Genomic DNA, 17,290 nt, shown 5'->3' on the forward strand with positions numbered 1-17,290 from the left:
TAGGAACTGAAGATAGAGAGCACCTCCTACTTCTGTCTTGCCCAGAAAGGTGTTTTATCCTGTCATGGGACGAAGAGAGACACGATCTGTCCCTGATTAATCCACATTAGCTTTTCCGTAACACTCTATAGCCTTCTGGGTGCTTGCAAAGAGAGAGCTCATTTCCTCTCCTGTTTCCATGTTTCCTGTGAACTGAAGTTCAGCGGGGCCAGGAAATTACCGATCAGTCAGCATATTTGTTGCTTCCAGAAAGACAGCAAATTTTCTGCTGAATGGAAGTTCCCCAAAACAGTCTACTGTCTCTTCTGCAGAGGTAACTATAATCTATTTTGTTTTGATTTTCACTGCATTTTTACAGAAACTGTATTTTCCATCATCTATACCTTTGATGGAAAATTTCTATCAAGTTTACTTTCAATAATCACTGCTGAATACAGTGTCCTTTATTTAGTGAATTACTATGGCAGTGGAAATTGTGGTAGTCTACTTTCCAAAACAGTGGGAGTCGGAAAGCCGAGTCCTATCTCTGACGCAAAAGCATTGATCCGTCTGTAGCTGTTACTATTGAGAGATCTAGATACATCAGCCCAAATTCACTCCAAAGAATATGAAGCTTTTAAATGACAACTCATTTCTCTTTGCACAGAATATAGAGAGTGCTTGGGTAGCCATTTAGGTGCCACAGTTAAAGAAAGCAAGTTAGGTGGATGAACTCGGGCAACAGGGAGCAAGTAAATGCACTTTGAAGTCAATGATTTAATGCATGAATTGATGCAGTCACTTAACCTCCTGAAAAAAACATGGGGACCTCACTAAAAGTGGAATGGCCTGAGAGGGACTCTTTGTAATCAGGTTTGGTCACAACTGTGACTATCCAAAATGCTGAGACTGAAGAGACAGGGTGATCAGCCAACTTATTTAGGTTGTGATCCAAATTGCACTAAAATTAATGGATGGACTGTGACTTCATGAGATGAATTTAGCTCTAATAGATAAAAGAATTTACTAAGCACAAGACACTTCAGAATATTTTTCTTGCTGTTTAAAAGTTATACTCAGTTTAGAAGTTTCAAGCCTCTTTCTTAAAATAGCATCTGCCTATGGTGAACTGTGAATGACTGGTCTAGATTACAGCAGAGCAGGAGTTGGTGAAACCCTTGTCTGTTCTTGTCTTTCCTCAAAACTTTCAGTTTAAGATTTCTTCCGTATCTTAACCCTATCAAATATAACCTCCTTTGACTTTTACCTTCATTATTTTTCACGTTAACATCTTGCATAGTTTCAGCTTGGTGGTTTTAGGGGAAAGATGAATCACAGAATCCGGTAGGTTGGACAGGACCTCTGGATGCCTCCATTCTCACCTCCTGCTCAAAGCAGGCCCAGTTAGAGCAGGTGGCTTGGGTATGTTGCTGTTGAGTTTTGAGTATCTCCAAGGATGGAGACTCCATGGCCTTTCTGGGCAGCCCGTCCCGTGGTCTGGCCAAAACAGAGCTGTGTTGAACAGATGACATCCAAAACATCCTCTGAAAGGCATTGCCATGATCTCGGTGGATGGACAAGTGTCCTGGGTTTCCTCTGGACGCAAGCAGGCATTCATAATTGTAGAGTGGCCTAGAGAGACCATATGTGCACTAGATACTTGACCCTAATTTTTTTTTATAGCCTCAGTTAGGGTTTAACTGGTGTGTACACAATCTGTAGTCTTGTCAGTCTCAGCTTGACCACTGTATCTCCCATTAAGTTTTTCTGGTTGGATTTCTTTGTTGGCTGCTACAGAGCTTGCTATTTAGAGACGATCCTTTGGATCGGTGGAGACTACCTCCAGGAGGCTGTGGTGGACTTGCAGCTCTCTGAGCTGGCTGTGGAGTCCTTTACCTTGACCCAGTTGCCATGGCACTTTCTCTGGGTGTGTTTGACACTGGTTTGGTAGAAAGCCTGTCTGCATGCAGGCAGGAGGGAGAACATTAGCTCCAATAGCCTTCCAGCAAACACTTGGGACCGAAGTTCGCCATGGTGCTGGCCTCCATCCCTGCTGAGCTGCAAAAATCAGTTTGAGGGAACCAGAAAAGCCCAGAGGAACAGTAAGGCCTAGGCCTAGAATTAAAGGTGACTCTCTTTTGTGCCAGCCCAGGCCAGCAGACCCTATTTAGCCTCCTCCTTTCTCGAGGCTGGGCCCCACTTTGCCAAGGTGGGACTGCAGGCAGCTGCCTCCTCCCCTCCCTGTTAAGATCTGGCAGTAATGCTGCAGTTAGCACTTGGAGGGATGGAGGCTGCTTTTTTCCTCTTAATGCCTCCTGGAGATACATCAGTAAACCATATGCATTGTGTTATGGGAAATGTTAAATGCAATAACTTTCTTACAAGATTCAATTTTTCCCCCCTCAGTAAGCATTGTATGAAGATTAAATATATTAGCTGAACAGGTTGCTTATATTGCTAGCAGCATGCACTCACAGGGACGCTCACTACACTCTGCTGGTTTGAGAGTGACTTCTTTTTGGGATGATTACACTCAGTTCTCACCTTTAAATACCATTTCTAGTTTCTTAAGCTCTGGGAAAACCTGGGAAAATAAGCATTTTGAGACCTGTAAACCAGAAGACAAAAACTTTAAAAGTATACAATCTAACATGTCCTGGTTATTTTCTTGAAACAAGGCCTTCAATCTCGGGGACTCTCTCAGTATTTTAAAATACTGAAATTCTGCTTTGACTAGCCTTGGTCTGCAGCCTTATACTGTCTAGAGTCGTTGAAACCAACTTTGGTTTGGGTTTTGAAACTCAAATGTTAATACTGATAATTAACTTCTGGCATGCTAAAATGGCAAGAGTATTAAAATAGTTTTTCATTCTGTGTTCCTGTTTTGACTGATTGGATTGTTTGGATGTCACTAGGCTACTTACTTATAGCAAGACTATGAGCACTGCACTACGAGCAGTGGAAGTAATTTCTGGCTGCTTAGCTAGAAGTCCAAATGTTAATTTTTATTAGTGTTTAAATTAAATGAAAGCACCATTCTGCTCAATTCTTCAGTATCCAAAATAAATTGATTACACAAGTGCAATTAAGACAACAGGCTTAATCTCTCCTTTTATTGTGCAAGTTGACCGTGCCAGTATTAGCCTGCAGTCTTCATGAGTTGCTTATGAATATTGTACATTGCTTTGCAGTCACTTAATAAGATTAAACTTCCTGAACTGAAGAAAAATAGTTCAATTATTTTTAGACTAACAGCCCAGATATCCATAGCATGGAGATAAGTCATATTTTATCAAAATACATCTTCAGTAGAAGACATTTTGCAAAACATGTCTTAATGGAGATAGTGTTTAATCTCGCTATTGTCTCTGGATTTTACGTACGTGATTGAGTTCACGATTCAATACTGTTTAAGCCCGTGGTTATGCATGATACAGGGTCCTTAGATTGCAGAGCTCAACTCTTAAAGCAATGCTTTAAGGAGCTGAAAAGTCCTATCATGAACACGCATGTACCAACCCTCCCCGCCCCCCAAAAACAAACCTACAAACAAAAAAAACCACCCACAAAACAAAAACCCCCACACATTAGAAAACAGGACTTCCTGATAGGAAAAAAATGAGAGGCAACCCTTCCCTCCTAGCAGAGATCCTTATTACAGACTCTGCATGTTCTTCCTGCACCAGAACTCAATTAATTAACTTTTTTTTTTTTTTTATTATGCCTAGAAAGACCTTGGTCTCCTACCTCCCTCCCTCAACTCCATTTTTTGGCTGTTTTCTTTCTTGTTCCCCTCCATCTATAGAGGAATAGCACTGTAAATATATATTTTTATTTATTTATTTATTTTTACAATCTTTGGAGTCTAGCTCAAGAAGTTACCCATTTGTGTTGATTTTTACCTTGAAAACTGTGTGCAAAACTTGGGATCAGCTAGAGAGTTTGTTCTCTCTGGTCATTCTGTCATGGTTTGATAGCTGTGGAGTCCTTCTAGCCTCTGTGAGTGGAGACTGCTCCACCTCCAGGGCCTTTATATGGTCCTCATGACCATGGTGTTTATGAGAAATGGTATTTGGTTGCCTGGGACTGAGGTAAGAACAGAATATCAGCCCCTGGAGTCTCATTTTGGTTTTGCATCTCCTATTTCCACCCTAGCAGCCAGGGCAATGCCCATGCCTGGAAATTTTCTTGTCCCTGGAGTTTTCTGCTTGTTCAGGTCCAAAGTATATTTTGGGTCTGGCTTCAAGCCCAGGGGGACTAAAACTGAGGAAATACTCCTGGGGTGGTTAGTGACTGGAGGAGGAGAATTGATCTAATGATTCTGGTTTGCTGGATATATGGGAAAACTATTGCATTTTAAAAGTTAAAAATGGTTTCTGAGTTTGGGTGGGGTTTTTTGGGTTACATTTGTTAAGGAAGCCTACTGGAAATAGATGGACATGCAGATGCAATCTCTATATAAATAAACCAAACTAGACCATGATGCTATCACCAATGGTCCATGCTTTAGTATTAACTGGCAGTTATGTGTTAAGTGTTCAAATGAGAGAGTGCTCTGCAACATTAATACGCTTTCCACTGAAGTAGGTAGCGTGATGGTCCCTACATGGAGAGTAAATGCTATGCTTAACTCGTTGTATCACTGTAGAGTTAAAATCTGATTAAGATACTGACAGAAAACAGCGCAGAGAACATATTACAGGAAACACAGATAGAATTATTTCTAAAAAGGGAAATTTAATTGAGTGGGAAACAGGCTGCGAGTGCTAGTGAGGTTAAGTGCTGCTGGTATGTTTTAGTTGTCCCTCAAATTTTCCTCAGTAGGTATTACGGTTTGGTGCTGTTTTGTGGCCAGAATGCCAAGCAGTGCCACAGAAAGCAGATCAGGTCATTTGTAAGTCTGCTGGTTTTACGGCATGCAGAGAAAGGCACAAAAAGTACTGGGTGTGAGCAGTGAAATCATCTTCCTTTGTTGTATCTGTAATGAATAATAAAGCTGGAATAGTGCAGGATGATGGCAGGGCTAAACAGATGTGCTTAATGAACACCTGTGTGTAGACTTAAAAATAATTCAGTGGAAACAGAAGAGTCCTGAGGCTTTCTTTGGCTGGTGTTTTGCAGATCAGACTGGCTGGTAAGTATAAGTAAGTAAGTATAAGTCTTGCTGGCCTTAATATCTATTAATTCAAATCATGTCAGTCATTAACTGTTCTTCTTTTTCCGCTTCTTTTTTTAGAAGAGGTACTCACATATTTGATCAGTTCTTAATGAGGTGGCTCCATTTGATTTCTTTGCATAATTGCAGTTCATGCACATCTGCGAGTAGCGATTTTGAGTTTTGCTTTTCATTTTTTCTTGTTCCAGTAAATCAGTCACAGAAGAAAATGTAGAGACATCTGAGGGGAAGATCTAAGTAGCCTGCCAGGCTGCCTTAAGATCAGACATCGAGCAGGCTGGCCTAGAAAGACCAATACCATCTGGACATGGAAAGAACCCTGAAGATGTTTTTGCGTCACCCAGGGTTATTTACATGGTAAATGTGCAGCAGTAAAGCACGCCAGAAATCTGAGAGCTGGTCCATGTGCTTTCCAGCAGCTGTGGGTGTTAAAACTCCCTGGACTAGCAGCCTGCAGCTGTACTTTCATTAGCTCCCCATGAGTTTCAGCTCTCCCTGAAATTTAGTTCCTAGATGGTAGGACTACTTGAAGAATAAAATTCTCATTTGATTTATTATTTTTGATTCCCTGTTATGAATCTGACCCAAAAGCTTTTTCAGTGTCAACAGCTGAAATATACTGCTTTATCCAATTTAAGCGAGTGCTAGTATTCAGGGTCTATTTTCCAGCCATCTACAAAATTCAGCTGTTGTAACTAAAATTGTTCTTAAAGCCTAAAAATTCTGTTCATGGCCATTATCCAGAGTTGTCCCTAGGAGATGTTAAAACCTCTTATTCTTGTTACAAATAAACCTTTGAGATAGTTTCATTCAACCGTGTGCCTAGCAGAAGCCCAGCTGACCCATTTGGTTCGCACAGCAAAGGCAGGCGGGTGTCGCATTTAGCCAGGTTACTTATTCAGCGTGGACAGCCGTGACTTACAGTGAGGGTGCCTGGGACTGGGCTTTGGGATACAACCGGAACAGCGTGTCGGCTCTCAGCAAGGATGAGCTGCCTTATCAAATCCACCACTGTGATTAGTGCTTGGTACTCATTTTAAATTGTAAATCAGTATTTTAGCCCCTATACAGCTAGTGGGACCAGTTTTTCAGAAGCTCTCTCTCCAGGTCTGGAAGAAATGATTTGATCTTACCCCTCTGATTTGAGGAAAGATGATAATTGTATGCTGCCGTTCAGGTGCACTCTCTCACCACCCTTCAACAACTGTCTTGGCTTTGGGGAAATGTAAGTGATGTCTTCAGTGTTCTGTTAAGCAGAACCCTTTCCAGGAGCTAACACAACCCATATCAAAATGTGAGGAAAGTGAAGTTGAAAGGAAAAAGGTTTAAAAGCCAGCCTGTGCTGTAATCACCCCGTGAACCTTTTCTTCCTCATTTGGGTTCATTATCCCACCTGAGGAAGCTTAAAATCAGACTGAGTGCAGATGTTATCAAATATGACTCTCTCCTCTGTGTGCAGAGCTCTGTGCTGCCTCCTTACTCTGCTCCGTTTTTAGCTTTGGAGTAATGTAGTGCTCTCATGATTTATTATACAAAACATTCTGGCAGCAGAAAGGATCAAGAGTAGGTGGGGCCATTATAGCTGTTATCTAATTCCTGTTGAATGTTAGAGACTTTTTTTTTTTTTAAAAAAAAAAGCCTTTTCTATGTGTGCTTCAGGGTTTCCATTTTGTGTTGAAAAAGGAGTGGTCTATCTAATAGCTAGGTGACCCTCCCTAAACAGGGTAAGATTCAAACACTGAAAATTGAGAGCAAAACTCCCAGTAACCTCAGGAGGGGCAGGCTTTTAAATCCCTTTAGCGTGACCACAAAAGAAGCTTCTCCCTGCTCTCTGGAGGACGTCTCCCCATCTTTCCCCCCCATCTCCCAGCACGCCTGCTTTTGCGAGGTGGTGCTGGAGGGGACCAGGCGCTCCCTCCTGTGCCACCTCCTGCTGCATGGCTTCCCCAGCAGACTTCTCTGAAACTACTTGGATCACGGTGCAAGGAAGGAGGGGGTAGACAGGGACAAATTCATACCTAGTAGTAAGCCTCTTTGCAGGCTCTGGTGAATAAAGGACATCCCTACAGCTAAACATGGGAGCATGGGAAGTACTGTCAGCCATCAGAAACCTCTATACAAGTGCAGCGTAATTTTTTCCCAGCAGAGAGGCACCATGTGTTGGATGATGCGATGGGCCGCTTGCTGGTCGTCTGAACCGGGAAGGGCCACAGCACTAAGCCACATCTGTAAGTTTTGTAGCGGGAGCGAGGAGAAGGAGCAGTGTCATCGTCTGAAATATCCTCAGTACGGTGCTGTGCAGCCTGCTCCGTGTTGCCTTGTGCTGGGTTCAGCTGCTCAAGGAGACCATGTATCGCGCCAGTGAGCTGCGTACAGCACACGGGTGCCCGGCGTGGCAGAGGGATGTCTGTGCGCGGTATAACCCAGGCCTGACTGAAGATGGGTGTGAGGTAGGAGCCAGCACGTGCCTTGTACTCGGTGCAGCAGGGAGCATGTGCTGTGTCCTCGGGATACAGCTAACGCAACGGGCAGCACCAAAAACGGTTGCAACTGGGTGTAGTAGGGCTATGCATAGCGTGCCTCTTGGATGCAGCTAATGCAGAGGGCAGGAATGAACTGGCTGTGAATAAAAGATCTAGAATATTTTGGCAAAAATATCATTATAAAAACAAAAAAAAGGCAAGCTGGTGGTTGCAGTCCTTCAGAGAAGCTTGCTCTGCAGTGCAGAAGCAATGAAGATTGCTTTACTCTTTTGTTTGATAAGAAGTGCATTAGTTAAATTATTTGGTTTATTCTTTTGCTCTTATTTATAATAGTCTGACAATGAGACATGGCTGTTCTCTCCCTGGGAGAGCTTAGGGCATCTGCAATCTCTAAGCACTCATGTCTGTTGAACTTTAAACTTGATTGTGTGTGACTGTAGAGAGAGGAGGAGCAAGGGGTTTATCTGTCCCTCGCTGGCCTTACTAATCTTGCAATGGAAATTCAAACCAGTTTGCATCTTTTTATAGACTTTTTAATGAAGTCGGTAAAGAAAAAGTGCATAACTGGAAAAAGGGCAAACCCAACTCCTCCCTGCAGTTTCTGGTTCCTGTGTATTCTTATGAGGTCTCCAGCCTTTTTGCTAATATTCAGCTGTCAAAATGCTGCCTAGAAACATTGCCCACGCATCTTTGCTCAGAAGGGGCAGCCTTCAGAAAAAACGTAGGTACCACATGCCCTCCTGTACCTTCTGTCCATCCTGGACAGCCGGGGCGAGTAGGCTGGTCGCTGGCAGACCTGCCGTCTCGGCTCAGTGCAGTGCTCCTGCAGCGCGAGAGGCTTTGCCTTCACACAGGAGAAGGAGGGGTCTGGTTTTGAGGAAGGCTCGCGGGCTATCTTTAGGAGACAGACCACTGCTGGATTGCACTTCCAGAAAGAGAAACAGCCTTCTAGTCCGATTTCAGTGCTGTTCAGGTCCTTGCTGCTCAGCTCGCACTTTCGTTTCTGGAGGATGACTCCTACAGACGCTACATCAAGTCAGAAACCATCTACGTCGCCAAGTTAATGGTACCTACTTAACCTTTCTCCCCTTGCCGGGAGAACATTATCCTTCTGGACTGCTTTGGGAACACTGTTGGCTTCCTGAGTACAACTGAGCTGTATTTAGATACTGCTTTTATCTGCTTTTCCAGCCAGGACTAGGTGGTCTGCTGTGGTCGTGGTCTAGGAGTAAAGATGTTCTCCAGATGCTCAAACACTTTTTAGTTTGATTGTGTCTTGTGCCCTCTTACAGAGGCCCTTCTTTGCCTCCATGACAGCAAGCTGTATTATGTATGTGCTAAACGAGTAGTAGTCAGCCTGCAGAGGTGACTGTTAACGTAGGATGGATTGTGTTTGCATCCTGACTGTCAAGGGTTTGGCAGTAATAACTAACTGTGATTAATTAGATGACATGAGCGGTATGTGATAATACCAGTATTTACTGGAGTTATTTTACTTTTGAAGCTCATGCAAGATCAGAAAATAGGTCAATCAGCATTTCTGTAGTCCTTGTTTGCAGCACTTACTGGTAAACACAGTCGTTTGGCTTCGTGTACCTCACAATTTTCCCTCCATTTGGAAAAACAGAGAAAGACTTGCATTTACAATGTTCCAAATATATTTGTCATGTTCCTCAGTCATCTCGTGTTTTGCAAGGGCTAGCTTTGAGCGTTTGTTGCTCAAGTTAGCAGTTGACTCAGTTTATGAATCTATTATCATATGTTTTTGAAAAATTGGCCAGGAGACCAGTTTCACTGGTGCTGACTTGAATGCCCACATACAGAATGCAGTGGTATAAATGAGCAACGAATTTGTCAAAGGTCCTAGCCTGTTTTATCTAGTACTAATTTTTAAAATGGATTAAAATCACTGAGAGTTGTCACCTTCCTTCCTTTAAATGTAATATGGTTTTCCTTTCTAATAGCGAAGATACTTCACACCGTATGTGTATTCTTATTGTATTGACTATAAGAGAAGGCAACATGAAATTTCTTCAGAATAAGAACATATTTCTGGATTTAATGACTCTCTAGATTCTGAATAGCAGTTGGTAGTGCAATAACCTGGCATTTCAGGGGTGGAGGTGTTCTTGTGAGGGACAGAAGACACTAATTGAGAGTGGAACGAGTTATTTCACAAGATTATCCTCTGACTGCATGGTTATCATAGTAAATGCATTTCGTGGGTAGGATGAGGCTGTTTTTTATAAGCAAACCTAAAGAGGGATAGGAATAGTTTATGTGAGCAACATATGCATACAGTGGACAGAAAGCAGCTGGCATTAGGTGAGTAAGAACTGGGAAAACTGAATTGGGAAAGAACACCAGTAGTAGAAAACAAAGAGACAAGCAAAATAGGTTTTAAAAAATGTATAGTATTTTTTCTGTATATGCAAAGCAGCAAAATGTTGGGATATGGGCTGCCCAGTGGCAATTCCTGCCCTGTTGCAGTGTAGTTTGAGACTGACTGCCTGGCTCAGGGTGCTCCTTGCCTAACTTCAGGTAGCTGAATCTAAGACAGGGACAGCCCAGGTCAGCCATCTAATCACCAATGGTAATCAAAGGGGTTTTAAATATACAAAAGCCACCATGCAATTGTGTAAATAAGACAATTTACACTCTATTTAAAAGCTGTTTACAGCCTCTAAGTTGTGTAGATAAATATGCACAAGATAGTTCAAATGATGAGGTAAAGGGGATGTGTATGACTGGATTTCTCCTGGGACTGTGAGACTTCTTTCTTATTATCAGTATCTAAGCGTCAGGCTACAGCCTGTTTGTGAAAACCTCGAGCACCTCAGGGGTACTGTGAAAGAAGGCTTCTTGCTAATGCTTGAACAATAGCAAGGCTGTGCCCTCCCTTCTCCGCTCCGTGGTGGGAGCCCCAGGGACCGTTTCCTCCTAGTTAGACGTTGCTGTAATTAATGTGTGTAGTGTCCATACAGCTCAGCGCCTGGCAGGATCTGTCCATGCAGTGCAATGCCGTATTGGGAAGCAATGAACCTCTGTTGGGAGCACCACAGGTAGAAAGGCTCCTAGAACAAACTCATTTTTGTTGGTTCGTCTATCCTCTTTGATAAACTGAACTTAAGTATTTAATGACTGATGTATTTATTGAGCATACTGTGGTGGTGTTTTGCACTTATTCCAACACTTCTGTTTCTTTGAATGCAGCTCTCTTATGGGGCCATACAGGACAGGGTCCTGACAGGACCAGGTGATCCTGCCAGAAGACTGCAGAAAGCTCAGGTTCCACAAGATGATACGTCACCGTGCCCTTGTTTTAAAGATAGCCACTCAGGGATTAAACGCACGGGCTTAGGTATCTTAAGCCAGCTGCTGTTCAGGGAACTCTCACTCTTATTCTGTGTATTGGGTGGCAGTAACCGGGGAATTCAGTTGTTCCAGAATATGGCTGTATGGGGTAGGTTAGTGGTTTTCTCCATGTGTGTGCATATATGACTGTGGGCCAGCAGACAGTGAGATTTGGGCTTGCCTTCCATGTTAGACTCGGTGTCTGAAGGTTTCATCCACTGATGTATAGGTGTATGTAGTTCCCTGCCTCTATAAGGATCTCGGGATTTCTCGGGATAAGAGTAGAGGCAGTGCACAGCACCTGTAGCAGGGAGTCCTTATCCAGCGGTGTGGATGACGTGTGCTAGGGCTCTCCCACATCTGCCTTGCAAGAAAGGATACTGCAAGGTCTCGGTTCTGTCTTGTGTCATCCATTAGTTTTCTTAGTAGGAGGAGATTTAAGAAATGGGATCTCAAGTGTACAAAAAGGGATAATTAACCATAATAATTGACAATGCAGCATGTATGTTAAAAACATAAAGGTAAAGGGAGGCTGTTAAATCCTTGGAGAGAAACTGCTGACTTATGCTTGAATTTTTGAACTTCTTAAAGTAATGCATTGTAATAGCATTATCATTGCAAATATCAGTGAGCTCTTGGCTTCCTCTGACTTAACATGGTTTCTCTTGAGAAGTCTGAGACAGTAGCATTTACATCCAGTTCAGTTCAGGTTTTGTCAGTCACTCCATCTGAAAGGCATCGACTCCTCTCTGGCTTTGGAGCCTTGTCCATAAAACTATGCGTCCATTGATACCACTCCTGGGGCTAGAGGTGTGCTGGGTTATTCTCTAGCCTTCTACTGCTCAAGGTTGAGATTCATGTAATGATTTAAGTCACAAGTAGCAGCGTACTGGGAGTTTCACCTTCTCCTCCCACTTATGCACCTCAGAGAACCTGTGCTGAAGAGTGAATTACATTTAAGAGAGCAAGAGGTCGAGACACAAAGTGTGAGATGCCTTCCCAAGAGGGACAGGACTTTATTCTTGCATCTCCACTCTATCCTAGTGGGGCAAAAAAAGCCTTGCATGGATGTAGGCCAGCCTTAGTGCAAACCATAACCAGGCCTGGGATTTATTTCATCTACAAACTCCTGAGGTCAGCGTTTGCTCACGAGGCTCAAAAGTCATCTCTTCACTGCGGGGGTTCCTGGGTGACTTCTGTGTCCCGTATGGTGCAGGAGATCAGAGCTGTGTGCTGTGGTCTTTGCTGGCCTGAAATGTCTGTGCTTCTGTGAACTGGGAAACAGCGAAAAGTGGAGCAGTTGTTTGTCAGAAAAGCTGATAAACTGCATCAGCACTGTGTTTAACGCAAACCCTTGTTTTGCCCCTGTTGTGTTGATTAGGTGCTATTTTGAGTTCCAACAGGGGATGCAGTGTTAACCAGACCCTTGTTTTGCTGTTACTTCTTTTAAACCGTTAACTTGACACCAAATCCCGCAACACAGTTATCTCTGTTATTAATGGCTTTCAACGCTGAAGTATTTTTAGCCTTGTAAGAAAATACACAAGAAAAAGAAAGGAATCCACTAGCAGATAAACATAAAAGCTTAAGTAGGGCTTTCAGAGCAGCAGTTTTTCTTACTGCCTTCGATGTTGGCTGCCTGGAGCATGTGTAGGTAAAAGCCTTTGTGTGACTGTGTCCTAGCTGGTGGTGTCTGTCTTTCTGAGATAGAGAATTGGATGAGATGATCTGGCACTACTGTCAAAATTTGCTCTTTTTTCCGTTGGGATAGGAAAAAGGTAGATAAGGGAGATGACTGAAATGATGACATTTCTACCTCTGACACCCACTTGCATGTGTAGCCCTCTTCTGGAAAGTTTAAAACATAACACAGCCACTCGGGCCTTACAAATTTACACCAGTCCTGAGCTGAAAAAACCACTGGTTTCCTCTTGCTTTCTGGTTACAGGCTTCAGGCAGTGTTGCATGTAGTCAAGATGACTTGGCCAACTAATTCTGGCACTTACTAAACAGGAGGCAGAAAAAGAGAAGTTTGTAAGAGGAGAAATACAGAAGAAAGAATGGCATCCACCTTTTAGAGGGGTAGGATTTAGTTGATGTTGCTAATAATAGAGATTTTGTATTCCGTGTCACTGGCAAAACTTTATCTCTGCAGTTTTCCTTAGTGGGAAGAACGGAAACAAAAAATACGGTCGCTTCTGATCCTTCCAGATCATCCGTTCTCATGGTCATTTGACCCTTTTGTGTCTTCTAGATAAACAATTTCCAGAAAGTAGTGGTAACTGTATGCACTTAAAATTTACCAGTCTGAACGCTTTCATAGCACCTGTCATACTTCATTCTAAATCTCCTGTTTCTAGAGTATTCTTGGTTTGGGGGGGGGGTGGGTTTTTTGGGGGGGGGTTCCCCCATGGTAGCCCATGAAGGTACCCAAAACCTTGAAGAAATCTGATTGGTTCTTTTACTTTAAAATACTAAGTTATATAAAGTGATTTATTTCCTGTTTTTTTCAGTTTTATGACTATTGCTTTTATAGGTGTGTGTCTGTGTAGTGGCCTGAGTTGGATTTCATTACCTTGGAAAACAGACCTCTGCCTCACACCCTTACTTCCATGCACAGCTGAGCTGAAAGTTGTGCACATGTACACACAATGGAAAATAATAACATACATGCTCTGAGAAAAAAATTCACATTTTTTTCAAAATTGGAATATTGCAATGTGATTGCATTAGTGATGTGACACTAATTAAAGTGGTTTGGTTACTTTCTTTTTTTATATAGTTTCTAGATCAGATTGCATCCCATGTTCCTTTTGCCTTTGCAAACTGATAGATTTTAGATATCTTGAAGCAAAGTTACTAAATGTTTTAGTTTTGCTATGGGGAAAAAATAAGGACACTTACCTTTCTGCAGCTACCACATTAATTGGTATTGCCAAGCTTGTACATAAATATCTCCAAAAACCTTCAGGGCAAAAAGAGCAAAAGCTTTGCAGCACCTGGCTTGTAGGAATATGCTGGGGTTTATGGCAAAATGTATAAATGGTTGCAACAGATCTATAAAATTTACTGGGAAAATCTATAGTTAATTTTTTATTGTTTAAATGAATTAAAAAAACCCTATGCCCCTTTCCTCAAATTTATGGCCTCATTTGAAGCCCTGTTGAATTTTGCCTTTCTAGAGACTTCAGCAGGCTTTGGAGCACAGTGATACTTTAAAAGGTAAGTGTTATCTTCAGGGGACACATGTTAAGAGACGGGGAAAGCCTGTTGGATCATATTCTTTATCACTGTGAATCCATTATGGATTTCCCTGTGGTATTTATGTGATTCTTTTCATGTCTAAGTGTAAATTGCTTCAGCAACGAAGCCTCCGTGAGCTGCCTAAGGAAAGCGTCCCACAGTTGGGTAGAGCTGTCTTCCCCAAGGCTCAGCATCCATGTTCCCTTTCTTAGTTGACACCTGTGCTCTTGGTTACATCCCGTGCTGACGGACTGTGCAATATTTCAAAGGTCAGCTCAGGTTTTCCAAGTGAGGACATGGGGCTGTTGCTTGTCCGTGGAGTTTGTTTCCGAGTATTTTCCTCTTTCCTCTCTCAGGCTAGCGCTAGTCAGGGGCTGTCCTTGCCTTTTCAAAAGGCAGTTGCCTTGGAGGTGGGAGAGGGGACAAGTCCTGCTTTGCTCTTCCAGCGCAGTCTGCCAGAAGCGAAAGCCTGTGCACCGGCTGTGATGCTCTCCTCCTGTATTCCCATCTTTGGGGCAGGGTGAGCTCCTTGCAGCACTGATGGGGGAAGGAGGGATGGCACTCCCAAACCAAGTGACCTGTGTTCCTCCTGATAGGAGGAATAACTGCTGCTGTTACCGTTGCTAATTTTAATATAGATACCATTTTTGCTTGCATGTTTTAAAGAGCATCAATAGGATCAGGCATAAGGCCATGGCTCTGCAAAGAACCACTTGGATTATGTATTCTGTTCAATGCTTGTACTGTGCCAGGCACAGTGGGGTCTTGCCCTAGACTGAAAGTGCCGCTGTGTTATAACTAATAAATAATAACATCTAACAGTAATTGTTTCATTCCAGTAAGAGTCAGACCCTTTACTGGGGGATTTGCTAATTGACAAACATGTTGTTCAGCTCTGCATTTCCATTAAGGAGACTGTACCAGGCTTTGCTGCGTCTTTGTACTGAGATGGAGAGTTGAAGTCATTAATCATAATAAATTAAAATAAAAAAAGACAAATAAGTTGGAATTCAGTGCTTAGTGGCTTGTTTTAGAATTCTTCCCACTGCTCCAGGCAAGTGACATAAATAACGACAGATTTCCCATGCTGGTCATAACCTGTGTCTCTAGGTGACAGGAGAGGCGGGAGGCGAAGGGAGGGTGGCACAGTGAACATCCCAGCATGGCTTTGACTTGCCAGCCCTTGCAGCTGCCCAGCTGCCCTCCCAACAGCCTGCCAGGGCGTACTTGAGGTGTATTGGTTCTCTCCGCCTGGGCCACCTGAGACCGCCTCGCTTGTGCCGGGGGCATGCTCCAGAGCACCAAAGAGGCAAGTTACTTTTAGAGTTAAACAGAGATGTGCTACTAGTCTGAAAATGGAAATTCCCTTCCTGGTTCTGCCGCACGCTTCTGGTGATGCCTGGGACAAGTTGCTTCTCTCCCAGTTTCCAAAGAACCATGGAAATACTAATTTCCACTAATTTCCCACCACCTGGCCCTGTTTCCTCCCACAAATGTTCTTTTAGGGAATTTGGAACATTTCTGCACTTCACTGATAAAAAAATGTTCGCTTCACCTCTGCAAAATAACACTTAATCCACACTGATGTCATAGAATCATTTCGGTTGGAAAAGACCTTTAAGATCATTGAGTTCAGCCATTAACCTAGCGCTGCCAAGTCCACCACTAAACCATGTCCCCAGGCACCACATCCACACATCTTTTAAATACCTCCAGGGATGGGGACTCAACCACTTCCCTGGGCAGCCTGTTCCAATGCTTGACAAGGCTTCTGGTGAAGAGATTTTTCCTAATATCCAATCTAAGCCTCCCCTGGTGCAAATTGAGGCCGTTTCCTCTTGTCCTATTGCTTGTTACTTGGCAGAAGAGACCGACCCCCACCTGGCTACAACCTCCTCACTAGGTCCTAAGTTTCAGATGTATCAAAGCATGTCCTCTCATGGAGGTGAAAGACCTGTCAACCCTGCAGTGATGCACTTCTCAAGAGTTTCCATCATGAATAAAAGGGGCAGAGATTCTGACTGTATTGCTGGGCTTGTATGTGGATCTCACTATATTAATTTCTGGTTGCACAGACTATTTTGAACAGCTTGTAAATTGTTTTCCTGCTTTATAAATAAATTCTCCTTTGACAGGGGAATGCTACTTTTCTCCATGATGTTTTTCAATTCAGTTTTTATCTTCTGTCCTGGTCATGGATTGGTATCTCTTTACATTTGTTAATTGAAGTGAGGGAATGCTGGTTTGATGGGCTAGTCTCTGCTATTACTGTGATCTGCCTCCCTTCCAATAAACTGGGTAGCACATGATATTTTTTCAACTACAAGGTATGAAGTGGAATGAAATGAGAGGAAATTGTGCCATATGGTGTTTGTGTTCCATAAATCACATTTCTTACTCCACCAGCTGTGATTCCCCTCGTGTGCCTGGGAGATGATTTCTGCAGGCAGTTCTGTATGAGATGTGCAGGCAGGGTATGGCCGAAGTCCTGTGTCCAGCTAAGGTAAGATCACATTCTCTTCCATCAGTGATTCTGGCATACAAGGAAAAATCATGGCATTCATTTTCTTCCTGTTATTTCAGCAACATCGCCATTATATTCGTAGCTCTAATTTCAGCCTGCTAAGGCATAGGAAGATTATCTGTGTTAGGATATGAGCACAAAACCAGAAGCGATGGAATTGTTTTCTCTAAAGTCATCCCCACCCATCAGCTGAGCCCAAGGAGCTGCTCATGTGCCTGGAGCAGCCTGCTAGGAGTGGTGGCAGCCAGAAGGCAATTACTGCTGTAATTTATGCCGAGACCCACATGAACCCTGAGGACGGGGAAGCCGAAAGGCAGCTGAACCTTCTTGCACATTTTCCACCTTCTGTTGGTGGTAGGCAAGAGTTCTTGGCTAGTGACTGGCTTTCCTGTAATTGGGTGCTATCAGTGAGACTAACCACACTGAAAAAAAAAATTAAAAATAAATGAATCATGCTGAGATAAAACAAAGACAATTGTTAGGATCAAGGAGATCCAAAATTTCTTTGGACTAAAACCTATTTTACCATGT

The 17,290-nt window shown here is 43.0% G+C and overlaps 1 protein-coding gene across 2 annotated transcripts in view; it reads left to right on the forward strand.

Moving 5' to 3' along the window:
* Positions 1-240: 240 nt before the first annotated feature.
* TMCC3 (transmembrane and coiled-coil domain family 3) overlaps positions 241-17,290 on the forward strand; it is a 104,188-nt gene continuing 87,138 nt past the window's right edge. The window contains exon 1 of one of the 2 annotated variants that reach the window (XM_082308820.1): positions 241-313. Coding sequence is in view for 1 of the 2 variants with exons in the window: in XM_082308819.1 (XP_082164945.1) it covers positions 16,697-16,738 (42 nt within the window). In the remaining variant the exon portion in view is untranslated. Of the gene's footprint in view, positions 314-16,661; positions 16,739-17,290 lie in introns of those variants that run through there. The other variant, XM_082308819.1, reaches the window with a different exon arrangement.

This window comes from Platalea leucorodia (genome assembly GCF_965183815.1).
Source record: "Platalea leucorodia genome assembly, chromosome: 4".
Lineage (NCBI taxonomy): Eukaryota > Metazoa > Chordata > Aves > Pelecaniformes > Threskiornithidae > Platalea > Platalea leucorodia.